General features: G+C 41.6%; 1 protein-coding gene across 3 annotated transcripts in view; it reads right to left on the bottom strand.

Annotated features, from left to right (window-relative positions):
* The window catches only part of MID2 (midline 2), a 300,307-nt gene that overhangs the window by 141,790 nt on the left and 131,762 nt on the right, over positions 1–26,755 (bottom strand). For all 3 annotated transcript variants that reach the window (XM_073600578.1, XM_073600577.1, XM_073600579.1), the window contains 3 exons: positions 13,471–13,578; positions 10,287–10,435; positions 6,313–6,440 (listed from right to left, as the gene is read on the bottom strand). In XM_073600578.1, coding sequence (XP_073456679.1) covers positions 6,313–6,440; positions 10,287–10,435; positions 13,471–13,578 — 385 coding nt within the window. The remainder of the gene's footprint in view (positions 1–6,312; positions 6,441–10,286; positions 10,436–13,470; positions 13,579–26,755) is intronic.

Raw genomic sequence — 26,755 nt, 5'->3', positions numbered from 1 at the left:
GTGGGAATGGGAATGTTTGACCATTTTTCCAGAAGCACATTTGTGAGGTCAGGCACTAATGTTGGACGAGAAGGCCTGACTCACAGTCTCTACACTAATTTATCCCAAAGGTGTTCTATCGGTTTGAGGTCAGGACTCTGTGCAGGCCAGTCAAGTTCCTCCACCCCAAACTCACTCATCCATGTCTTTATGGACCTTGCTTTGTGCACTGGTCCAAATCATTTGGTGGAGCGGGGAATATAGTGTGCGGTTGTTTTTCAGGGGAGCATTTGTGAGGTCAGGCACTGATCTTGGATGAGAAGGCCTGGCTCACAATCTGCACTGTAATTTATCCCAAAGGTGTTCTATCGGGTTGAGGTCCAGACTCTGTGCAAGCCAGTCAAGTTCCTCCATCCCAAATTCGCTCATCCGTGTCTTTATGGACCTTGCTTTGTGCACTGGTGCGCAGCCATGTTGGAACAGGAAGGGGTCATCCCCAAACTGTTCCCACAAAGTTGGGAGCATGAAATTGTCCAAAATGTCTTGGTATGCCGAGTTCCCTTCACTGGAACTAAGGGGCCAAGCACAACCCCTAGAAAACAACCCCCCATCATAATCCCCCCTCCACCAATGATTTGGACCAGTGCACAAATGAAGGTCCATAAAGACATGGATGAGCGAGTTTGGGGTGGAGGAACTTGACTGGCCTGACCTCAAGGCCTGGCTTGCAGTCTCTGCTCTAATTCATCCCAAAGGTGTTTTATGAGGTTGAGGTCAGGACTGTGCAGGCCAGTCAAGTTCCTCCACCCCAAACTAACTCATCCATGTCTTTATGGACCTTGCTTTGAACACTGGTCCAAATCATTTGGCAGAGGGGGATTATGGTGTGGGGGTTTCTTTTCAGGGGTTGGGCTTGGCTCGTTGGTTCCAGTGAAGGGAACTCTTAAGGCGTTAGAATTACGAAGACATTTTGGACAATTTCAACCTCCCAACTTTGTGGGAACAGTTTGGGGGATGGCCCCTTCCTGTTCCAACAATTTTAAGACTTGACATGTTTGGTATCCATTTACCCAATGTGCCTCATCATTTATATTTTACAATAAAATTGTGCCCCAAAATTATGCGTTTTTGTAAAGAAAATATGGGTTTGATAAACTGTTAATTACCACTACAATACCAAAAATATTGGGACACCTGCCTTTACACAAACATACAAAATTATCTATTATACTATACATATAATGATCTAAAAAAATGACCCTCCAGCCTGTACATGTCACTGCAAGTTGAAGAGGATAGTGTACTCTTGTTTAACCACTTCAGCACCGGCCTATTGTCAAATGACGTCCACAGATGGGATCTCCCATCCTGGGTGGACGTCATATGACGGCCTCGGGTTCCCAGCCGCCTAGGGGGCGCGCGCGCGCCCGCCGCGTTGCTCGGGACCCGGTGCGTGTGCCCGGCGGCCGCGATGTCCGCCGGGCACCCGCGATTGCCCGTTAACCGGGCCGGACCGTGGATCTCTGTGTGTAAACACAGAGATCCACGTCCTGTCAGCTCAGAGGAGAGCGATCTGTGTTCCCAGAACGGAGGAACCCTGATCGGTCTCCTCCCCTTGTGCGTCCCCTCCCCCTACAGTTAGAAGCATTCCCTAGAAAACACATTTAACCCCTCCCCGCCCCCTAGTGGTTAACCCCTTCACTGCCTGTCACATTTACACAGTAATCAATGTAATTTTATAGCATTGATCGCTGTATAAATGTGAATGGTCCCAAAAATGTGTCAAAAGTGTCCGATGTGTCCGCCATAATGTTGCAGTCACGAAAAAAAATCGCGATCGCCGCTATTACTAGTAAAAAAAAAAAAAAAAAAAAAATTTTTTTTAAAAAAATGCCATAAATCTATCCCGTATTTTATAGACGCTATAACTTTTGCGCAAACCAATCAATATACGCTTATTGCGTTTTTTTTTACCAAAAATATGTAGAAGAATACGTATCATCCGAAACTGAGGAAAAAATTTGTTTTTTTTTTTAAAAATTGGGATATTTATTATAGCAAAAAGTAAAAAATATTGTGTTTTTTTCAAAATTGTTCGCTCTTCTTTTGTTTATAGCGCAAAAAATAAAAACCGCAGAGGTGATCAAATACCACCAAAAGAAAGCTCTATTTGTGGGGAAAAAAGGACATCAATTTTGTTTGGGTACAACGTCGCACGATCGCGCAATTGTCGTTTAAAGTGCGACAGCGCCGAAAACTAAAAATTGGTCTGGGAAGGAAGGGGGTGAAAATGCCCGGTATTGAACCGGTTAATAATTTAATTGTATGAGAAAATTACAGTATTAAAACAAAATGCAAATATAAAAAAAAAAATATATATATATATATATATATATATAAATATATATCTATATATACACACACTAGATTACCAAAAGTTTTGGGAAGCATGAACTTTTTTTTTTTTTTTTTGAAAATCTTTTTATTGAGTATAAGACATACAAACAATTAACAACAATTAAACCTGCCACAGCATTGGGACTAGACCCACGCAGGAGTCAGTGCCAGCCGGCCATTGGGCTGCATCCAGCATTAATATCATACATCTGTAGCATGTCCGAAAGAAAAAAAAAACAATAAGAAACAAACCTAGTGCGGTATTGGCTCCTGCTCAATTAAGTATTTCAGGATCAGATTTATCAGCTGAGACTCATGGGACAATATTAGATGTCAAATAAACCCTTTTCCGAGGTTACATTACCATAAAATCAACCAATGTATCAGTATCACTTTCTCCCGTAGACTGGTATTATGTACCTGTTCAATCAGTCTGCGGTTGCCGTGGAGGCCTCAGCTAGCCATTTGGCCCACACTCTATCATATTTTTTGGGGCATCCCCTATTTTGATAGGTTTCCTTATAGAGTGGTATTACTTTATTGACATGTGTTTTCCATAACAATATGGATGGCGGGGCACGTTTTTTCCAGCAGAGAGTGATCATTTTCCTTGCATAAAAGAGCAAGAGCCCTATGAGGGTTCTCTCTGCTATCTTGGGGGCTAATTCTTCCACTAAACCTAGAAGGCAGATCTGCGGGGTCAGGGCTATGTCTGTTTTTACCACTTCTTGTATTACAGATATTACTTCTGACCAGTAGTTTTTAATTGCTGGACAGGACCAGAAAATATGTATAAAATCACCTGGATCCCTAGTACATCTCCAACACTCCGAGGACAGGGAGGTTCTCATCTTATGCAATCTATATGGGGTGAGATATGCCCGATGTAGTATTTTGTATTGTATGAGACGGTCTCGAAGTGAGACCAGGATTTTGAAGGGGAATTCCCACATGTCCTCCCAATCCTCGGAGTCCAGTGTCGGGATATCCTGTGTCCATTGCTGCCGGAGCTTTGACAGATCTGGAGAGGAAACTCTTAGGAGATGTGCATAAAGGACTGAGGTCGGTTTCTTGGTACATTCATATCTTGTGACCCTCTCCAGATCGGATTGCACTATTTGCGTGTCGTTGGGTATTATTTGGGCTTTGAACGCATGAGACAGTTGCATATAGCGAAATAGATGCGAGGGAGGCACATTGTATTGGGATACCAGGTGATTGAAGGAGTGTATGGCGGTGCCGGTGGTGAGGTCAGATATCAGTTTAAGACCGCATTTGGCCCATATTTTAGGGTCTGGTAATGAGTAGAGATGGGGTAGGGTAGGGTTGTTCCAAAGGGGGGTGTGCGGGGAGACTGCATTTCGTGGGAACTTCTCGAGTTCCAGTCCTGCCCTCCAGGCCCTTAGAGTCGTGTGCATGGAGGTGGTCAAATCATATGGAGCCTTGGGACCTCGAAGCGGTAAATGTGTAAGGGCTTCCACAGAGCGAACCACCGCAGCCTCCAGAACCGCAGCGGGGTTGGACGCATCCGGTACTAGCCACCAAACTGCCGTGACCAGCTGGGCTGCCAGAAAATATTTCTGGCAGTCTGGGAATGCCAGCCCCCCCTGTGACACCGGACGCATTAGTGTGGAGAGTTTAAATCTAGGGGGATATGGACCCCAGAGGAAGGAGGAGAAAATTTGGTTCAATTTCTTGAAAAATGAGCGAGGTATCCATTGTGGGGAATTACGAAATAGGTATGTAAATTTAGGTATGATTTTCATTTTAATTAAGTTAATGCGGCCCAATAGGGATAGAGGAAGGTTCTCCCAAGCTTTGAGTTTGGCCTTGACTACTTGGACTACCGGGTCTAGGTTAAGGGGGATAAAGCTGGATGCGTCTCTCGAGACGCGTACCCCTAAGTACACCATTTCGTCCACCCACTGCATCTGCAGATCCTGCGGGGCCAGTCTTTTTGCCTCAGTGTCAATAGCCAGCAACTGGGATTTTGTCCAGTTCACCCTTAATCCTGTTACTTTGGAGAATTCAGTCAATACTTGCAGCGCTCCTCTAAGAGAGGAGTCCGCGTCATTCAGAAAGAGGAGGAGGTCGTCCGCATACAGAGCTACCCTCTCCTCCAGCCAGGCTATTTTTAATCCTTTTATATGGGGTGAGACCCGCAGTGCCTCCGCCACTGGTTCCATAGCTATTGCGAATAATGCCGGAGAGAGGGGGCAGCCCTGCCTTGTACCCCTGGACAGCGGGAAGGGGGGAGAAACATTTCCTCCCAATCTGATTGCTGCCCTCGGGGATTTGTATAAAGTTTGCAGCCAGGCAATAAAAACCAACGGAAATCCCATCCTCCGCAGGGTTTCCCAGAGAAATGGCCATTCGATTGAATCGAATGCCTTTTCGATATCGAAGGAGGCAACCGTTCTAGTGCCCACATTGTCATGTATGGCATGTAAATTGGTGAATAATCTGCGGAGGTTAATATCCGTTGACCTGTGTGCCATGAACCCAGTCTGATCTGTGTCTACAATAGAGGGCAGAAGTGGGTGGGAAGCATGAACTTTAATGGCATCCCAGCCTTAGTCCATAGGGTTCAATATTGAGTTGGCCCACCCTTTGCAGCTATAACAGCTTCAACTCTTCTGGGAAGGCTGTCCACAAGGTTTAGGAGTGTGTCTATGGGAATGTTTGACCATTTTTCCAGAAGCTTATTTGAGGGGTAAGGCACTGATGTGGACGAGACATGTACATATTATTATTATATAATATATGATTATTATATATAATTATTATATTATATATATATTTTTTAACAAGTTTATTCAGTTGCTAACCTATAATAAAATTAAAAAAAACAGTATACCAAATAAATGCCTTATGCATTATTCACAAAAAATGTCAGTGTACCATTGTTTAATAATGTTATTGTAAGAGACCGCTAGAGTAATAAAAAAAATAAAATAAATTAAGAATTTAAAAAATAATAAATTACAGTATTTTAAGTGATATTAAACCTTTGTTTTTTTTTTTTTATTAAAATAACAATCATGTTATACTTACCTGCTCTGTGTAATGGTTTTGCACAGAGCAGCCCAATTCTCCTTTTCTGGCCCCCGCCGGCACTCCAGGCCCCTCCTCTTCAGCGAACACTACCAGGGAAAGCCACTTTTCCTGGGGGCACCCATGCCTGCTTGCGTCAATAGACCGGCACTACCGCCCGGCTCCCTATTCGCTGGAGTTGATTGACAGGAGCGGGAGCCAATGGCTATCAATCTGCTCGATGAGGAGGGAAACAGCGAGAGCTGCTCTCATGTGCGCTGCTTGATTGAATGGGGCTCAGGTAAGAATAAAAAAGGAGTGGGGGGGCTCCTGCAGCACAAACGGTGTTTTATCCTAATGCATGGAATGCATTAAGGTAAATAACCTGAAGGCTTTAGAACCACTTTAACAAAAAAAGCTACATAAACATAATAAATTACAAAAATGTAAAAAAAAAAAAAAAAAAGATGATTTACAGTATATATTAAATTTTTCCTACAATTTTATTCAGTTGTCCTCCATTTTATTCTCCAGGGTCCCTTGCTTTTAGAAAACATAACTGCTTGCAAAAAAATATGTAAAAACATGGGAAAAAATGTAGAAAATTGCCCAGTGAAAAAAGCGGTTACGGCCTTTTTTGAAAAAAGATTAAAAAATTTCTGCCGGAGTTCAGCTTCAATATCAATTTGACGGATGGGAGTAAATTTGTAGATTCTAGCAAAGACCCGACATCTGCCTCTTATTGTCTGACAACTTTCAAGAATCTTTAACAAAGGAACACATAGTTCCAGCACAATGCCATGGCAAATGTAAAAGTATGTGTATATTCAGACATAAAAGGAAAATGAAAGAGGAAAAGTGGAATTTTAAAAAAAAAATGTTTTAAGCATTTTATCTACTTACCGGTTACATAGTCCAGTCCTTCCAACAATTTCTTCTCTCTGGAGAAATCCAGGGCAAAGTTTTCAAAGGCATCATTTAAATTGACATCAGGGAAAGGAACTTGAGAGGATGTTGTTGCTATGGATACCCTGACACGAGATAACAGTACCATTAAATATTTGGGCTGTACTGAGACTTTTTATCAGTTGATTTAGAAAATACTCGCCTTATGCAAGCAAACATTTTTTTTTTTTAAATTGCAATAAGAGAAAATGATCTAAAGGTGATTATTAATTTGAAGTAAAAAAAAAATACCCCAAAAGCACAAGCCAAAGCAAGTTAAACTGAAATATTTAATTCTAGTGAAAGCACCAAGGGGTCTTTTTGTAAAAAAAAATAAATAATAATAATAATATTAATAAATAAATATAAATAAATGTATATAAATAAATATATATATAAATATATATATAAAAAAAAATGTTGAAAAAAATTCACAAACATTCACCCAGCCCTCATGGATTCTGCTTAAAAAGACCATTTACTAGCTCCACCTGGTGGCCATAATGTGGTATTTTTTGGGGGAAATACCTCAGTCAGGAAAATACCACATTACGGCCACTAGGTGAAGCTGATAATCATAGGAAATCACTGTATTAAGCAAAATATAGTCAGAATTTGTGACGGTTAGGTTTGTCACACCCATCCAACATTTCTTTTTTTTTTTTTTTTGTACCAATAGACCGCATATTGTTTATCTGTACATAAAGTGGAGCTGTCATCAGATATATTTTTTCACATTTAATCTGTGCATTATATGTACTATGACACTTCCAGGTGTTTCTTCCCTTGCACAGGGATCCCAGTAACACCCCCATTCAGGCTGAAGAGGACAAAGTACTGTTGTTTAATAATGGAATTGTATGAGATAATTACAATATTAAACAATATTAAATTACAGATATAAAAAGTATTATTGTGTATATTTTTTTCTACAGTTTTATTCAGCTGTCATCCTATAATAAAATATACAATAACATAAGCAGAGAATTTATTAAACTGGTTTACCAAAAAAAAATTCTTATATATCTGTCCCTGTCTAACCAATCAGAATGGTGTTCAATTATCTCATAATGCTCATAAGCTAAATAGTAGTGTACCATTGTTTCATAATGCAATTGTAAGAGACAGCTACAGTAATAATAATAAAAAAAAAAAAAAAACACAAGTTAAAAAAAAAATAAATTACAGTATTAATTTTTTTTAACTATTTTATTCAGTTGTGATCCTATAATAAATAAATAATAAAACACAAGCAAAGAATGTAATAAACTGGTATACCAAATACATGCCTTATATGTCTGTCCCTGTCTGACCAATCAGAATGGTTTCCAATCATGTGATAACTATGTCATAGTGCTCATATGGTAGATGGAACTTCTTTTACAAAAAATGAGCCAGTGCAGGCTGAGGAGGACAGTGTACTGTTGTTTAATAATGGAATTGTATGAGGTAATTACAGTATTAAACAATAATAAATTACAAATATAAAATGTATTATGTATACTATTTTTTTCTACAGTTTAATTCAGCTGTCAACCTATAATAAATAAAATTAAAAAAAACATAAGCAGAGAATTTATTAAACTGGTTTACCAAATAAATGTCATATACAGGTGCATCTGATAAAATTAGAATATCATCAAAAAGTTAATTTATTTCAGTAATTCAATTCAAAAAGTCAAACTCATATATTTTATATAGATGCGTTACATACAGAGTGATATATTTCGAGCATTTCTTTCTTTTCATTTTGATGATTATGGCTTACAGCTAGAGAAAACCCAAAAAATTCAGTATCTCAGAAAATTAGATTATTACAGAAATGTTGGCTTAGTGAAAAGTATGTCCATGTACAGTATAGTATGCTCTCAATACTTGGTCAGGGCTCCTTTTGCATGAATTACGGCATCAATGCAGCGCGGCATGGAGGCGATCAGCCTGTGGCACTGCTGAGGTGTTATGGAAGTCCAGGTTGCTTTGATAGCGGCCTTCAGCTCGTCTGCATTGTTGGGTCTGATGTCTCATCTTCCTCTTGACAATACCCCACAGATCCTCTATGGGGTTTAGGTCGGGCGAGTTTGCTGGCCAATCAAACACAGTGATCCCATGATCATGTGACCAGGTATTGGTAGTTTTGGCAGTGTGGTCGGGTGCCAAGTCCTGCTGGAAAATGAAATCAGCTTCTCTATAAACCTGGTCAGCAAAGGGAAGCATGAAGTGCTCTAGAATTTCCTGGTAGAGGGCTGCACTGACTTTGGACTTGATAAAACACAGAGGACCAACACCAGCAGATGACATGACTCCCCTAATTATCACTGACTGTGGAAACTTCACACTGGACCTCACGCAACTTGGATTCTGTGCCTCTCCACTCTTCCTTTCTTCCACAGTCAGTGATGATTTGGGGAGCCATGTCATCTTCTGGTGTTGGTCCACTGTGTTTTATCAAGTCGGTGCAGCCCTTTACCAGGAAATTCTAGAGCACTTCATGCTTTCCTCTGTTGACCAGCTTTATGGAGATGCTGATTTAATTTTCCAGCAGGACTTGGCCCCTGACCACACTGTCAAAAATACCAATACCTGGTTTATTGATCATGGTGTCACTGTGCTTGATAGGCCAGCACACTCAGCTGACCTAAACCCCATAGAGAATCTGTGGGGTATTGTCAAGAGGAAGATGAGGCACCAGACCCAACAATGCAGACGAGCTGAAGGCCGCAATCAAAGAAATATGGGCTTCCATAACACCTCAGCAGTGCCTCAGGCTGACTGCCTCCATGCCACGCCACATTGATTCAGTAATTCATGCAAAAGGAGCCCCGACCAAGTATTGAGTGCATACTATACTGTACATGGACATACTTTTCACTAAGCCAACATTTCTGTATTAAAAATCCTTTTTTTATATTGGTCTTATGTAAGATTTACATTTTCTGAGATACTGAATTTTGGGTTTTCACTAGCTGTAAGCCATAATCATCAAAATAAAAAAAAAAGAAATGCTTGAAATAAATCACTCTGTGTGTAATGCATCTATATAAAATATATGAGTTTCACTTTTTGAATCGAATTACTGAAATAAATTTACTTTTTTATAATATTCTAATTTTACAAGATGTACCTGTATATGTCCCTGTCTAACCAGTCATGAGGTTTTAAATTACTGCATAATGCTCATAAGCTAAATATAGCAGCATTCACAAAAATATCAGTGCACCATTGTTTAATACTGTCATTGTAAGACAGTTACAGTGATAAAAAAAAAATAAACAAAATAATAAATTACAGTATTATACAAAAACAGATTCAAAATAATACATTGCAAATATAAAAAAAAAGGATGTATACATTATATATTTCCTACAATTTTGTTCAGCTGTCATTCTATAATTTAATTATATTAAACATTTTCTTACAATGTTATTCATCTGTCATTCTATAATAAAAAAAAATAAATAAATAAAAAAAAGATCAGAGATTTTATTAAACTGGTATACCAAATAAAAGCTTGATACGTTTGACCAATTAGAATGGTTTCCAACCATATCATAGTGCTTATAAAGCTTCCTTCACAAAGAAATAGCAGTGTACCATTTGTTTTATTTTAGTATTTGTAGAGACCTATGGAATTAAAAAATAATAAACTAACAAAAAAATTAGATTAAATGCATTTATTATTTTTATTTATTTATTTATTGTTTACAATTTTATCCAGTTGTTAGTATAGAATTAAACAGTAAGTAGGAAATTTATGAAACCCTAAGATAAAAAATGATTTTGGTGTGCAAATTAGCCATAGAGTTATAGTCAAATCAATTCCGACCCATATGGACATGGCTAAAATATGGCCTAAGCGCCCAAGCTTCAATGGCTACTAAAGAGTTATTTTTGCTTTTTATCTTCACTATACTTGGTTTTTGAAAGTCACCTACCTGTCTACAACAGTTTTTGCTGCTTGCAGAAATCTTGCGTGATCGCTCTCCTTCAGAAGATGGTCAGCTTGATTTATTAGCACTGTAGATCGCTCCAGTCTTTGCCGACAGTTGGCAATTTGCTGTGCAAGTTTCCTCAGCTTTGTAACCTGAAAGCCAAGAAGGATTTATGTTGAGAGATGGCGTAGGCGTTGTATTAAACACGTAAAATCGGCCACTTTACGCTGAACAGGCCAGTCTGCTCAAAATGGATATTGACATTTTTGGCAAGCTAAGGCAGAGCTAAATCCTAACCGGATGATGTTTAGTTTACTAAAGCACTGTGTACAATAAATAATTACCTTTTTTTTTTCATTATTTATTAACATACTGTATGTCTACCAAAAGGGTAGGCTCACCTCTCTCTACTCCCTGGGTTGAGATATGATATGGTAATTTGCTTCAGGGTGGATGGCACTAGGAGCCAACTGGCATTTTCAACAAGAATCTCTCCTATGGAGATATGAGGACAACTATTAGTCGTGCTCTCCACAAATCTGGCCTTTATGGAAGAGTGGCAAGAAGAAAGCCATGGTTGAAAGAAAGCCACAAGAAGTCCTGTTTGTAGTCTGCGAGAAGCCACGTGGGGGCCACAGCAAACATGTGGAAGAAGGTGCTCTGGTCAGATGAGACCAAAATTTAACTTTTTGGCCTAAAAGCAAAATGTGCACATTATCCTGAACACACCATCCCCACCATGAAACATGGTGGTGGCGGCATCATGATGTGGGGATCCTGTTCTTCAGCAGGGACAGGGAAGCTGGTCAGAGTTGCCGGGAAGATGGATGCAGCCAAATACAGGACAGTCTTAAAAGAAAACCTGTTAGAGTCTGCAAAAGACTTGATACTGGGGCAGAGGTTCACCTTCCAGCAGGACAACGACCCTAAACATACAGCCAGAGCTACAATGGAATGGTTTAGATCAAAGCATATTCATGTGATATAATGGCCCAGTCAAAGTACAAACCTAAATCCAATTGAGAATCTGTGGCAAGACTTGAAAATTAATGTTCACAGGCGCTCTCAATCCAATCTGAAAGAACTTGAGCTATTTTCACAGAAGAATGGGCAACATTTTCACTCTCTAGATGTGCAAAGCTGGTAGAGACATCCCCAAAAAGACTTGCAGCTGTAATTGCAGCAAAAGGTGGTTCTACAAAGTATTGACTTAGGGGGCCCAATTACAAATGCACGCCACACTTTTCACATATTTATTTTTCCATTATGTTTTCATATTATGTGCCACTTTGTGTTGGTCTATTACATAAAATCCCAATAAAATACATTTATGTTTTTGGTTGTGACATAACAAAATATAGAACATTTCAAGGGGTATGAATACTTTTTCAAGGCACTATATGTAGTGCCCCCTGCCAAGCTCCTTCTGCAAATGCTGGTTTGTTGCTGTCTTTCTGTACCAGCCGCTGCTTTGCAGAGGCTGATGCTCCTTAAAGTGGTTCTAAAAGCAGAAGATTTTTTACCTTAATGCATTCTATGCATCTATCTTCTATCTATCTTCTGGGTGCAGCTAGCCCCCTTTACCTATGCCCTATCCGTTCCAGCGATGTGCATGAGAGCAGCAGTTCTCCTGGATCTCTCTCTCCTCGTTGGTTCCTCATTGGCTGTGGGAGCCATTGGCTCCTGTTGCTGTCAATCACAGCCAGTGAGCCAATGAGGAAAGGGTGGGAGCGGGACCAAGCCACCCTACATGTGAGAATGAACACACAGAACGAGACTCGGGATGGAGCCTGCTTGAGGGCCCCCATAGCAAGAGGTTTGCTATTGGGGGGCACTTGGCAGGGGGAAGGAGCCAGGACCGCCAGCGGGGGACCAAAAAAGAAGAGGATCAGAACTGTTCTGTGCAAAACAATTACACAGAGCAGGTAAGTATAACATTTTTTTTTTTTTAAAGCTGCCTCAGATTGGTTCCAAATGTGGCGAGTTCAGCAGGGACCAGCCAAATTTGGATCCATTTGTGGGCACTGTGCTTGTACACCACTGGTTGAACAAAATAAAAAATTACCCTTTCATGGCCTGCTTTACACCTTATATTACATCAAGTTATAGAAGTTAACAATGCTGGGCCCCTATTAGGATGCAATCTCATTTTGTTCATGTCATTAAAAGTCCAGTCCACCCTAAAAGTGATATTTAATTATGAGTAAAGCCCAATGAGTCATCCCTTTCCATTTCTATATGTCAATAGTGACATCTTCCTGCCTTATGCTCCACTCTGTTTCTGTCCACCTGGCATTTTTGTGATCTCATGCCCTCTTTTGTGTGATCAAGTTCCTGCATACTGCTGTGCCCATAAACAAATGTAAAAAAAATCCAACAGGAATAATGGGAACCACCTAATAATGGCCACATCAGGTGTCTAGACCTGAAGAACTCACCGATAGAGTTCCTGAGAGGTTTTGCCAAAAGTTATGTGGACACCTGACCATCACACCTACTACATTGCCAAAGTTATGTTAATATCCCTCCAAACTATTGAGTTGAGGTGTTTCCAGTGAAGGGTTCTGTTAACACTACAGCACACAAAGACACATTTTAGACAACCGTGTGCTTCCAGCCTTCCAACCTTGTGGGACAGTTTGGTGAAGAGCCTTTTCTGTTCCAGTATGACTGTGTCCCTGTGTACAAAGCCAGTTCCATAGAGACATGGTTTGACCAGTTTGGTGTGGAGGCCTTGACTAGCCTCTAGAGAAACCTGAACACCTTTGGAATGAATTGGAATGTGAGCCAGGTTTTCTTATTCAACATCAGTACCTGACCTCACAAATGGTCACAAGTTCACACAGATACCCCCAAAATCTGACGGAAAGTCTTCTTCGAAGTGGAGGCTGTTATAGGCACAAATAATCCATATCCAACAGCCAATCCATGATAATACCCTTGGTTTTGGAATAGGATGTCCAACAAGCTCAGATAGGTGTGATGGTGGGATCTCCACAAACATTTGCCCATATAGTGTAGAAGACACCACCTGGTGAATTAACACTTCTGCATCTACCAAACACTAAAAAGTCATATTTGGATGTCCTAACCCTTTAAAGGCCAGACCACTGACTTTTGTTACTACTCTATGGTATGGATAAATGTATTTATAATGTAATATTTAGAGCTGAGCAGGAAAACTCACTTTTGTCTCCTTGATTTTTACGGAAATCATCTGCTTTCTTCTATGTATAATGTCGACAAGTTCGTCACATTCTTCATTAAGCTTGGCCTCATGCATGCTTGTGTTGACCTAGAGAAAAACATTACATAGAAAGACTTTAGGATGGGTTGAAACCAATTTGTTTATGCCAAAGATAATCCAGTTAAGTACAATTATAGCAACGTTTTTTTAAAATATTACATGGGTTAACACAAACAATTTAAAGTGGATCTAGGCTGCAACTGGGTGACCTTTAGTTTGCTTGTATGTCATAAATAATTGCTATTTTTCTAATTTTCTTAATGAAGCACTTGTTTTCGCTTTTGTTATCCCTTATTATGTCTTAGTGCTGCTGATTTCCTCCAAACTTCCTGTCTACGTGCACTTGTTCCAGCATTGGCAGGATGGCCCCCTGTAGTATCACCAGGAGGCTTGCAGTGCCGCAGGCGACAGCTCCTGGCCTGTCAGTGGCTACAGGCGTTGTCGGCGTGACTCCTACCACCAGCGCAAGGAAGGCAGCAAAAAGGATGTTGTGATGAAGTCACAGGGTTTAAAGAGTATGCTTTTTACATAAAGCAGCATGGCATATGAAGAATGTTTTTGAATCTACTATTAATTCATAGAGGGCAAGGGTTTTGTAGAGTTGAAGTGTTTTTTTTTTGGAATTGGGCTGTTAGTACTAAGTTCCTTTTTATCTGTTATAATGTCAAAAATATCTGTTGATCCTGTCAGTTTCAGTGTGTGTCCAGGTTACCTTCCAGTTTTATGGTGACAACTTTGTATGCAGCCTTTTGAATTTACAATGTGTTGCCACCCTATGCTTAGTGCTACAAGTCTGTGATTGCAGCATCGTAATGCAGGTTCATCTTCCAGTATCATACTCTTGTCACCACCATTAGAGGAAGAGGCTGGTCTCCCCTACCAGGGCACGTTATATCCAGCATCTTTCTTTCTGGTAAATAAGAGTATGTCACGGTCAGGCTAAGTGTCCAGTAGCTAAAGCAGTAGAGAAGCTCCCAACCAACCAGCATGATAAGTATACAAGCAGGTCACCCTAGTAGAAGACAAGGGCTCATCCAAGGTATGGTGTCTAAGCACCAACTGGTGTTCACCAGAGCTTCTGATGGTGGTGATTGTTGGTTTTGCTGCATGACCAGGTCGTGGTCCTCAAAATTGTCCCACCAGGAGGTGAACAAGCCGGGTTCCAATAACAGATTATAGCTGCGAGGGATCAAGCGTAGTCAGTAAACAAGCTAAAAGTCAGTAACAAGCAGTTGCAGGTTGGGATCAAGCAAAAGTGTAGTCAAGGAACAAACCAAAGGTCAGTAACGAGTGGCAGCAGGAGTGACAAGAGCGAGATATTGGTTGGACAGAGCACAATTAAATGGCAAACATGGCAAAGGCTTTGCTTAAATAGGAAGTACTTGGGAGGAACAGAGATTTCAAGGTTCACCGGAAACAAGGTTCAAGACAAGATTGTCCAAGGAATTGTCCACGGAGCTGTCCAGCATCTCAGGCGGCTCAGCAAGAAGAGATACTGCCAGACACAGCAGAAGTTAAAGGTTCAGGTACGGGTCCTGACAGAGTAACTCTTTCTCTGTGTAGTTTAAAAAAAGAGCACCAAACTGTCCCCACATAAGTCCAAAGTCCTTTATTGATATCACGAGTGGCATCCGGAGAACAAAAAGGCAGCCAGTGCGTTTTGAGGCCAAAAATCTCCCTTCATCGTGGCTACAAAAAAATGTCATCAGAACTTTCCCTGTTCATCAGGGCTACAAAAATATATAATAGTCATGAAGAAGGAGGCTTTTTAGGCCTCAGAAACTTGTTGGCAATCTTGTTTTCCTTTTGACACTTATAATATCAATAAAGGACTTTGGACTCTTGAGACGATCACATGGCATCTCTATCTACGTATGAATTTTGCAATTTGGGTGACCCCTACTTTTACGGAAGGGTCCCCCATTGTGTGGAGAACTGCTGAATCCAAGTCATTATACTCATTAAAAGCGATTCAAGGATAGAATAGAGCAGTGGCTTCTAGGTATCAGGAAGTGATACTGCTGTTGGTTTTTCTGTCAGAGGGAGTAAAAACGCATCTGAACCACTCGTTTTTACCACTTACGCGAAGAGGGCCCTAAAGACCAAGTTGGACGGTTTAAAGATCTGGATCCAGCTCTTCACCTTCACCACCCAGAGTAACTCCTTCTCTAAACCGATGTAAGTAAAGAACAACAAGGGGTATCAATAACCCATCTCCCTGCCTACAGCAGTTGGAGGAACTCAACGGCTGCTTGAGGTTGGACTCCCAGAGTAGGCGATGGGATTTAGGTGGTCCTGGTGGTGGTCCTTAAAGGTCCAAAAGGTCAGACCAAAAAATCAGATTGGAGACTCAATAAAAGGTCCAAGGCATGCACCAGAAAAAGAGAGGGGAGAGGTGGGAGAGCCCTTTTAGTTTAGTATGTATCTAAATGTAATTATTTTCTCAATTGATGATGCATAGAAAAGAAAATATTACCTGCATCTGGTGAGGATGTGGTGACCCAAGAGGGTAGAACTATGCAAATGTTCATGAACACAGGTGAAAAAGACACCCCGTCTCCATATGGGGTGCATGCAGGCTCTCAATGTCACAGGGATCCCCATCACGGATCCTCAGGTGGGTATTGTGGCGGTAGGCCAAGAGGAGGTAAAATCCTGTTGGTGAAACCAATGGCAGAGGCGCCTGGTGTGGTGTGTCTAAGGATGGGTTGGAGTTATCAAGTGAGATGTACACCAGCTTTATTTCACCAAAAGATGCATTTTGTGGCTATAACTCATCGCTTCCTCAGTTTACCGTGATATGTTCGATGTTTCTTAGTTTTCTTTTACACCCAAGTGTGTCTGTGTGAAAGAGAAAACACTTGGTTGGACTAGAGATACACTTGGGTGAAAGAGAAAACCGAGAAATGTCAAACATTTGTATATTACCATAAGCTAAGGAGGAGTAGTAATAGTCATGAAATCTATCTTCTCATGATGTTCAGCTACCTTGATGACTCTCCTTAGACTCACCACACCGGGCACCTCTGCCATTCATTTCACCAACAAGATTTTTACCTCATCTCATCCTACCAGTACAATACCCGCCTGAGAACCCATAAAGCAGGGGTGTCAAACTCAATTTCATCACAGGCCACACCAGCATTATGGTTGCCCTCAAAGGGCCAGTTCTATCTGTAAGACTAGATGTTCAGAGCTCCCCCCACCCCTCTTTCATCAGAAGTCAAGAGTTCCCCACTATCCCTTGCATCCCCCTAGTTTATGCTGCTGCTGGGAAGAAGCTGGGGGGTGGAGCTGGGAAGCAGAAAGTGCAGGGTCTCGAGAAGGACCAGGAGATGACTAAAAGTGATATTAAAGGCAAGTTTAAAAAAAAAAAATCATACGTACCTGCTACGTGTATTGGTTTTGCACAGAGCAGCCCCGATCCTCCTCTTCCTGGGCCCCTCCATCCTGCCAAGTGCCACCAGCACAAACAGCTTGCTATGTGCCGCAGCTGCATTCGAGGTGCGAGGGCCACATGAATTGGCATGGCAGGCCTTGTGTTTGACACATGTACCAAAGAGGACCCAGGATTGTGATACCTGCATTCATGGAAGTTAGCAAAGTTCTACATGCCTGGGTCATTGCAACATCACCAGATGCCGGCTTTTTATCTTCTAATTCTCTCTTCATCTTATAGTAGGTGAATACATCAGAGGAAATGCTGCCATATCTCTCTGCCCACAGCCCTTGTTCTGAAGAACAGAAAGACCAGAGTAGAGGTCACATGACCACCACTAAAAACATTACAATGAAGGTTTTTGGCATGTTCTTTTTGTGTTCCTACTAATGGATTTGCATTAGTACACTGATTGCAATTGCTGATACTTTTCTTTTTAAAGCATAGTAAATGCCAATGTCTTCATACCCAAAGCCCTAATTTACTGCTATTCTCTATGATATTTCTCTGACGTTAATGTTGACTTGCCGCAGCAGATTAACATTTAGTATGCATGCAGTAAAACAACAAAAAAAAAAAGTACACAACATCAAAAGGGTCATTTCATTTAAAAAAATCTATATTTTTCAACTTGTCTTTATGAAAAATATCATGATTTATTTATTAAATTCTATATTACCCTAACAAGCCTTCGTTTTAGTATTACAGTGGGGAAAATAATTATTTGATCCCCTGCAGATTTGGTAAGTTTGCCCACTTACAAAGAAATTAAGGGTCTATCATTTTTATCATAGGTGTATTTTACATGATAGAGACAGAATAATAACCAAAAGTCCAAAAAAAAAACAAAAAAAAAAACGCATGATACAAATGTTATTAATTGAGCTGCAGTTCCGTGAGTAAAATAAGTATTTGATCCCCAAGCAAAACATGACTTAGTACTTGGTGGAGAAACCCTTGTTGGCAAGCACAGTGGTAAAACGCTTTCTGTGGTTGGTTACCAGGTTTGCACACATCTCAGGAGGGATTTTGGTCCACTCTTCTTTACAGATCTTCTATAAATCCTTAAGGTTTCTTGGCTGTCACTTGCCAACTCAAAATTTCAGCTCTCCACCCCCCCCCCCTGAATTTTCTATAGAATTAGGGTCTGGAGACTGGTTAGGCCACTCCATAACCTTAATGTGCTTCTTCTTCAGCCACTCGTTGCCTTGGGGGTATGTTTTGGGTCATTATCACGCTGGAACACCCAACCACGACCCATCTTCAGTGAGGGAAGAAGGTTCTAATCCAAGATTTTACAATACATGGCCCCGTCCATTGGCCCCACAATGCAGCAAAGTCTGAAGACTGGTTAGGCCACTCCATGACCTTAATGTGCTTCTTCAGCCACTCGTTGCCTTGGGGGTATGTTTTGGGTCATTGTCACACTGGAACACCCAACCACGACCCATCTTCAGTGAGGAAAGAAGGTTCTCATCCAAGATTTTACAATACATGGCCCCGTCTATTGGCCCCTCAATGCAGCAAGCAAAGTCGGCCTGTATCTTTAACAGAGAAACAGCCCCAAAGCATCATGTTTCCACCTCCATGCTTGACTGTAGGGATGGTGTTCTTTAGGGTCATAGTCAGCATTTTACATCTTCCAAACTTGAGTTAAAGGAGTTGTAAAGGCAGAAGTTTTTTTTATCTTAATGCATTCTATACATTAAGATTACAAGCATTCTGTGTGCAGCAGCACCCCCTCAGCCCCCCTAACACTTACCTGAGGTCTCTCTCTGTCCAGCGATGTCCACGAGTGTATTACCCATCCAGATTCTCCTTCCTGATTGGCTGAGACACAGAAGCGGCTAGCCAATCAGAGAAGAGTGGGGGTGGGGCCAGGTCAGGGCTCCGTGTCTGAATGGACACAGGGAACTGTGACTCAGCTCGGGTGCCCCCATAGCAAGCTGCTTGCTGTGGGGGCACTGAACAGGAGGGAGGGGCCAGGATCACAGAAGAGGATCATCCGGGCTGATCTGTGCAGATCTACTGCAACAGAGCAGGTAAGTATAACATGTTTGTTATTATTATAGGAAAAAATACAAGCCTTAAACAATCACTTTAATGCCAAAGAGCTCAATTTTGGTCTCATCTGTTCACAGCACTTTTTCCCAATCCTCTTCTGAATCATTTAGATGTTCATTGACAAACTTCAGACAGGCCTGTACATGTGCCTTCTTGAGAACGGAGACTCAACGTGTTTGGAGGAAGAAAAATGCTGACTATGTTCTTAGGAACACCATCCCTACAGTCAAAGATGGAGGTGGTAACATAATGCTTTGGGGCCGTTTCTCTGCTAAAGGTACAGGCCAACTTTGCCACATTGAGGGGCCAATGGATGGGACCATGTATTGTAAAATCTTGGATAAGAACCTTCTTCCCTCAGCCAGAACACTGAAGATGGGTCTTCCAGCATGACAATGACTCAAAACATACTGCCAAGGCAACAAAGGAGTGGCTCAAGAAGAAGCACATTAAGGTCATGGAGTGGCCTAGTCAGTCTCCAGAACTCAATCCTATAGAAAATTTATGGAAGGGGTTGAAACTTCGAATTGTCAAGCAACATCCACGAAACCTTAAAGATTTAGAGAAGATCTGTAAAGAAGAGTGGACCAAAATCCCTCCTGAGATGTGTGCAAACCTGGTCACCATCTACAAGAAACGTCTGACCTCTGTGCTTACCAACAAGGGTTTCTCCACCAAGTACTAAGTCATGTTTTGCTTGGGGATCAAATGCTCATTTTACTCACTGAACTGAAACTCAATTTATAACATTTGTATTGTGTGTGTTCTTTCTGGATTTTTGGTTGATATTCGGTCTCTATCATTTAAAATACACCTATGATAAAAATTATAGACCCTTTATTTCTTTGTGGCAAGCTTACAAAATCTGCAGGGGATCAAAGAACTATTTTTCCCACTGTAGATAAATAAATCTTTCATGGGAGAAGTAATTCATCAAAAGACCACAGAATTGGATGTGCTTATTTTTCCGCACATCTCAAACATTAGATTTAAAAATTTTCCTTTCTTTATAAAATATAAAATTCTTCTTTTAATATTATATTTTTATTCTTGCATTCACCCCCCAACATTTCGGGGTGGATTTGGGCTGTTCTCTTAGCCAAGAACAGAGATATGACCTCCGACCAGCAGGAGGAAAGTTCAAAACTGACCTTAGAAAGTATAGTTTTAGGGAAAGATCAAGGAACAGAGAAAAGGAGTCAATCAAGAATAACGATGGCACACGGTTATGTTTTTTTCATAAGCTGAAATAAAGATTTAAAAAAAAAAAAGAATAAAGCTGGCTATCCACTAGTAGGATTTTCTTCCACATTTTTCATTTTAAGAACATTCGTTTGATTTTGTAATCATCGGTTGACATCCAGAAAACTTGAAGTCGCAGGAAGGATTTTTTTTTCTTTTGAAATGAAAAAAATTCTAACAGTGGATGTGGTTTTTGTTAAGTAAAGTAGTTAATTCCAAAAATCGAATTTGTTAAAGCAAAAAAGATTTGAATGACATTCGTCTAGCCCCCCCCAGTGCTCAACACGTGGCCCTTTGGCATTTTTTGTGAAGGCCTCGGGGCCCCTGCTGACACTAATCTGTGTTCCCCTCTTGTGCCGTTATAACAGTGATTTGTCATGTAATATGTCTCCAGTCTATGACTGTTTCCTATAGCATGTCCCCAGTCTCTGTCAATCTCTAATATCATATCTGCAGTCTCTGACCATCTCCTTTATCGTATCTGCAGTCTCTGACCATCTCCTGTATCATATCTGCAGTCTCTGTCCATCTCTTGTATCATGTTTGCAGTCTCTGACCATCTCTTGTATCATTTCTGCAGTCTCTGACCATCTTTTTATCATGTCCGCAGTCTCTGATCATCTCCTGTATCATGTCCGCAGTCTCTGACCATCTCCTGTATAATTTCTGCAGTCTCTGACTATTTCCAGTATCATGTCTGCAATCTCTGACTATCTCCTGTATCATGTCTGCAGTCTCTGACCATCTCCTGTATCATGTCTGCGGTCTCTGTCCATCTCCTGTATCATGTCTGCAGTCTCTGACCATCTCTTGTATCATGTCTGCAGTCTCTGTTCATCTCTTGTATCATGTCTGCAGTCTCTGTCCATCTCCTGTATAATTTCTGCAGTCTCTGACCATCTCCTGTATCATGTCTGCAGTCTCTGATCATGACTGCAGTCTCTGTCCATCTCTTATATAATGTCTGCAGTCTCTGATCATGTCTGCAGTCGCTGTCCATCTCCTGTATCATGTCTGCAGTCGCTGTCCATCTCCTGTATCATGTCTGCAGTCTCTGACCATCTCTTGTATAATGTCTGCAGTCTCTGACCATCTCTTGTATAATGTCTGCAGTCTCTGACCATCTCTTGTATAATGTCTGCAGTCTCTGACCATCTCTTGTATAATGTCTGCAGTCTCTGACCATCTCTTGTATCATGTCTGCAGTCTCTGACCATCTCTTGTATCATGTCTGCAGTCTCTGACCATCTCCTGTATCATGTCTGCAGTCTCTGATCATCTCCTGTATCATGTCTTCCAGGGGTAAGCATGCCGATTAGTAGTCGAAAGTTAAATACTATTAAAGTATAAAAAAATAAAAAAAATAAAGCAAACAAAAATAAAAACCAAAAACTAAGAAAAAATAAAATAAATCAAATCAAATACTAAACAAAAAACAAATAAAAAAAGTAAAAAGGATTGCATACAACATTTTACATTTGTTAACATCCTGCTACCCACACACTGGGTTTATTTGTAGCCTTATTTCGAGCCGTATCGATCAATGGTTAGAGGCAATCTAGACTGCATCAGTTTCAGATGCCACAGATAATGCCGGACTAGTGCCATCCACATCCGTCTTGTTCCCAGCTCCGTCCATGCGTGAAAAGGTCATGGACCCAAGCTGAATTGTCCTACAGCAGCCGGTATAATTAGAGCTTCTAATTGCACTTTAATCAATTCTGCTTTACAAGTCTGATGAGTTGTCAATGAAAAGCCACTTGTTAACTCACAGCTCTCTGGAGACCCGGCCAGTGTTAAGTGCTGTCAGAAAAATCCTCCGCTGCCGGCCAATATCGACGCCATTTGTTATCTTAAAACCATTGTTATTGATGCAGTTAAAAATTGGGAAGACAGCCGATGTAAGCTATTACTATACAGTTTACACAGCAGCACAAAATAAATGTATCCCTGAAATTCCGGGGCAAATACCTAATTATAGCCGTGTCCTATCTTCCATCTCACTCCTTGCTTTAGAATTCTTTATATAAAAAAAAAAACAAAAAGTAGATGTAAACTCCAACTGAAAGACATATAAGTGTGAATTTATAAAAATTCACTCTGTGAATGGGGGCAAACATCGAATGTTCTCTGGCTTTATTCTCTGCAATTCAAATGTGTGAATGTAGAAAATACCGGGTTATGGCCACTAGATGGTGCTGAGGAGCTTACTTATTTCCTATGATAGTTGTAATGCGATATGGCCACTAGATGGTGCTGAAGAGCTTACTAATTTTCTATGATAGGTGTAATGCGGTATGGCCATTAGATGGTGTTGAGGGGCTTCCCTATTTCCTATGATAGTTGTAATGCGGTATGGCCACTAGATGGTGCAGAGAAGCTTACTTATTTCCTATGATAGTAGTAATACAATATGGCCACTAGATGGTGCTGAGGATGATACATATTTCCTATGGTAGTCATAATGTGGTATGGCCACTAGAGGTTGCTGATGAGCATATTTATTTCTAGGGATGCACCTATACCGGATTTTTATCGGCGAGTACGAGTACCGATACTTTGCGGTACAATTTGCATCCATACAAAATGAATGGGCGCAAATGGCACTGCAAATAATCGCATGCGATTTGAACAGGAATCGCACTGCATTCCTGTTCAAATCACATGCAATTCTTTGCACTGCAATTTGCACCCATTTCGGTATTGCTTTCGGTATCGGGAGCATTTTCAGGAGTACAAGTATTGGCACTGATTTTAAGGGGAACTCCCACGCCAAATTGTTTTTGGAGTCACCCCAAAATCCAGACCAGACCCTTATCCGAGCATGCACCCTGGCAGGCCAAGAAAGGTGGGATACAAGTGAGTGCCCCTCCTGAACCATACCAGGCTACATGCCCTTAACATGGGGGGGGGGTGCTTTGGGGAAGGGGAACCTCTTCCCCCACAACCCTGGGTGGTGGTTGTGAGGGTCTGCGAGCAGAGGGTTTATCGGAATCTGGAAGCCCCCTTTAACAAGGGGGTCCCCAGATACCACCCCCATATGTGAATGAATATGGGGTACATTGCACCCCTACTCATTCACAAAAAAAAGTGTAAAAAAACACAGACATTTTTTGACAATTCCTTTATTAAAAAAGCAAAAACAATGTCCCCTGGTGTAGATCCATCGTCCATCATGAAGCTGGCCGCCTGCGGCAGAGCAGGCAGATGGCTGTAGCCTTCGTCGCGGGTGGAGCTTTTTCTTTTTTCGGGTTCGGCGGGCGTCGTGATTGATGATGGATGTACATCGGGGGGCAATATTTTTGCTTTTTTTATAAAGGAATTGTCAAAAACAGTGTCTGTTTTTATTTCTTTTTGACACTTTTTTTGGTGAATGTACTCTATACTCATACACATGGGGCGGCTGGAATCTGGGGGCCCCCTTGTTAAAGGGGGCTTTCAGGTTAGGATAAGCCCGCTGCCCGCAGACCCCCATAACCACCGGCCAGGGTTGTGGGGAAGAGGACCTTTATCCCCAAGGCAAGACAAGGTGCTTTAGGGTAGGGAGGACCCAAAGAACCCCCCCATGTTAAGGGTGGTGAATGAGTAGGGTTACAATGTACCCCATACTAATTCACATGGGGAGCTGGGATCTGGGGGATCCCTTGTTAAAGGGGGCTTCCAGATTACGATAAGCCCCCTGTCCACAGAACCCCAACAACCACCGGCCAGGGTTGTGGGTAAGAGGCCCTTATTGCAAAGGCAAGACAAGCTGCTTTAGGGTGGGGGGGGCTCCCTGGCCCCAAAGACCCCCCTCTTTAAAGAGGGGGGTGAATGAGTAGAGTTACAATGTACCCCATACTCATTCAAATGGGGGGGGCAGGATCTGGGGGCTCCCTTGTTAAAGGGGGTTTCCAGATCCTGATAAGCCCCCTGCCCACACTCCCCCACAACCAGCGGCCAGGATTCTGGGGAAGAAGCCCTTATTCCCAAGGCAAGACAAGATACTTTAGGGTGGGGGGGAGCCCCCCTAGCCCCAAATAACCCCCATGTTAAGGGGGAGTAAATGAGTAGGGTTAGAATGTACCCCATACTCATTCACATGGGGGGGTGATCTGGGGGCCCCCTTGTTAAAGGGGGTTTCCAGATTCCGATAAGCCCCCTGCCCACACACCCCCACAACCACCGGCCAGGGTTGTGGGGGAAGAGGCCCTTATTCCTAAGGCAAGTCAAGGTGCTTTAGGGTGGGGAGGGAACCCTCTAAACCCCCCAGCCCCAAAGAACCCACCATGTTAAGGGCATGTGATCTAATATGGTTCAGGAGGGGTGGGGCACGCGCGCATCCCTCCCCCCTTTCCTGGCCTGCCAGGCTGCATGCTCAGATAAAGTTCTGGTATGGATTTTTGGGGATGGAGGGGGCAGCACGCTATGTTTTTTTTTAGATTTTTTTATTGCCGGCAATGATTTTTTTTTTACATTCAGCTGTCAGCGGGTAAAAAATAATGATTTAATTGATATACTTTTTTTTACATTTTCTTTTCTTAATTTAACTTTATTGCTTTCACAAGGAGGCTAACAAGCCCTCGATGTGATAGCATTGGGCAGGTGACCGGTCCTCTTTCTGGCCTATAAGACCCTCAGAACCCCATAAAAGCCCTGGAGCCATGAGCTTGCTTTAACCCCTTGTATACTGTGCCGTTAATAAAGGTACCTTGGTAGACAAGGGGTTGCGCTACAGAAGTCATAGGTGGATTATTTATTACATGCTAATAGAAACATTCATCTCTATCGCCCTCCATCACAAACTCACCAAAAATTTTGGGACATTCTAATGGATCATGTATGAATATTTAATTCCTATTTATTCATTAAATTGCTCGGCAAATTATGCTGATGGATTTGAATAAGGAAGAAGAAAAAAAAATAGAGTGATAAATAAATGTATCAGTTTTTAATCTCTGTGGATACATTGTATGCGTTATCTCCCACTCCTCGCTCTGATTTATTCCCTCAATCTATATCTCCCCAACTTCTGGCTCCGGGCTTCCTCCTCCTCACTCTGCAATATTTAATTCTTCTGGCTGCCCGGCTTTTACTTTCATCCTCATTTTTTATTTTCTCAACATTTAGTTTGTTTCATCGAATGCCCTCTCCCTTTCATTTTTGTTATCTTACAGCCCCAATACTTCTGTCTATATTTTGCTCTATAAAAAGATCCTAAAAATTAAATAAAAAATGAAAGCACTTCTAACTCTTTGACTGCCAAAGTAAAAAAAACTATTTCACGCAAACATTAAATTTTGTACATGAAAACACAATTAAAAACTCCCAAAACATTATATATTTTCTGAAAGCACCCCGTAGAATCAAATGGTGCTAGCTGCAAATTTGAATTTAATTATTTTCATTTATAATATTTATTTTATACTGTAAAATGTTAGCAAAATCCTGTTTATCACATGTATATTTTCAGAAAAAAAAAAACACAACACAAAAAATTATTTTAATGCACAAAAACACAATACAATGTCCACATTTTCCATAAACTATAAAAGAACGCAACTAAGTTAAGTAAATGGACAGCAAATATGTCAAGACTTTTAATTGTGTGCCCATGATACAAAGTTTGATGCCCAAAAAACGAAATGTTGATACCCAAAATTGTCCATAAGTGACACTTTAAAGATCTTCATAAGTTGATTTAACCATAAATACTGGCCCTATAATTATATTTGCACTAAGGCAATGTGTGGCGATATTCAATATCTGTCTGGGCCATGCCCACCGCCAGGCCACAAACTACCCTCTCCTTGGATTTCAGCCATCTGCCTTTCATTGTTCCTCTATTCTTGCATAGTTCCCCCTAAACTCTCATAATGGCCACATGGTGCTCTCAGCCTCCACAGTGCCCCCTCAAGCCTGTTGCAGAGCCTGCAGACCTCCACAATGCTCCCAACCTCTAAAAGTGTTGCAAAGTGCCTCCCAACCTCCCATAGTGCTCCCCAGCCCACTCCAGAAACCTCAACTCTTACAGGGCTGGTTGTTCTAGAGCGTTGAAATAGTGGTGGCCTAGATCAGTGGTTTTCTTAACCACTAAGCCATGGTCCAATATCAGGCTGCAGACTCTCTTCCCGCCAGCCCCCCAGGCAGCTGCCTCTCACAATGCCTCCTGGTTCCCAAAGTTTCCCTCTACCCCTCACAGTGGCTCACAATGCCCTCTGCCTAAGCAATGGCCCTCAACCTTCCAATAGTGCCCCACTCCCCCCAATACTCCTGCAGCTGCCTTTTACAATGCCTCCCACATTGTCCTCCACCCTCCCAAAGTGCTCTCCAGCCCCTCCAGAAAACTCAGGGCATCAAGTCTGCTGGACCATTCCCCTAACCAACTCCACAACCCCCCATGCCCCTTTCATGGCACCTCAACCTTCTAATAGTGCCCCCCATCCTGCTGCAGAGCCTCCAGCCCTCCACAGTGCCCCCAACCTCCAACTGTGTCCCACA

Source organism: Aquarana catesbeiana, linkage group LG09, assembly GCF_042186555.1.
Source record: "Aquarana catesbeiana isolate 2022-GZ linkage group LG09, ASM4218655v1, whole genome shotgun sequence".
In the NCBI taxonomy this organism is placed as follows: domain Eukaryota; kingdom Metazoa; phylum Chordata; class Amphibia; order Anura; family Ranidae; genus Aquarana; species Aquarana catesbeiana.
This window is presented reverse-complemented; position numbering and strand designations above follow the sequence as displayed.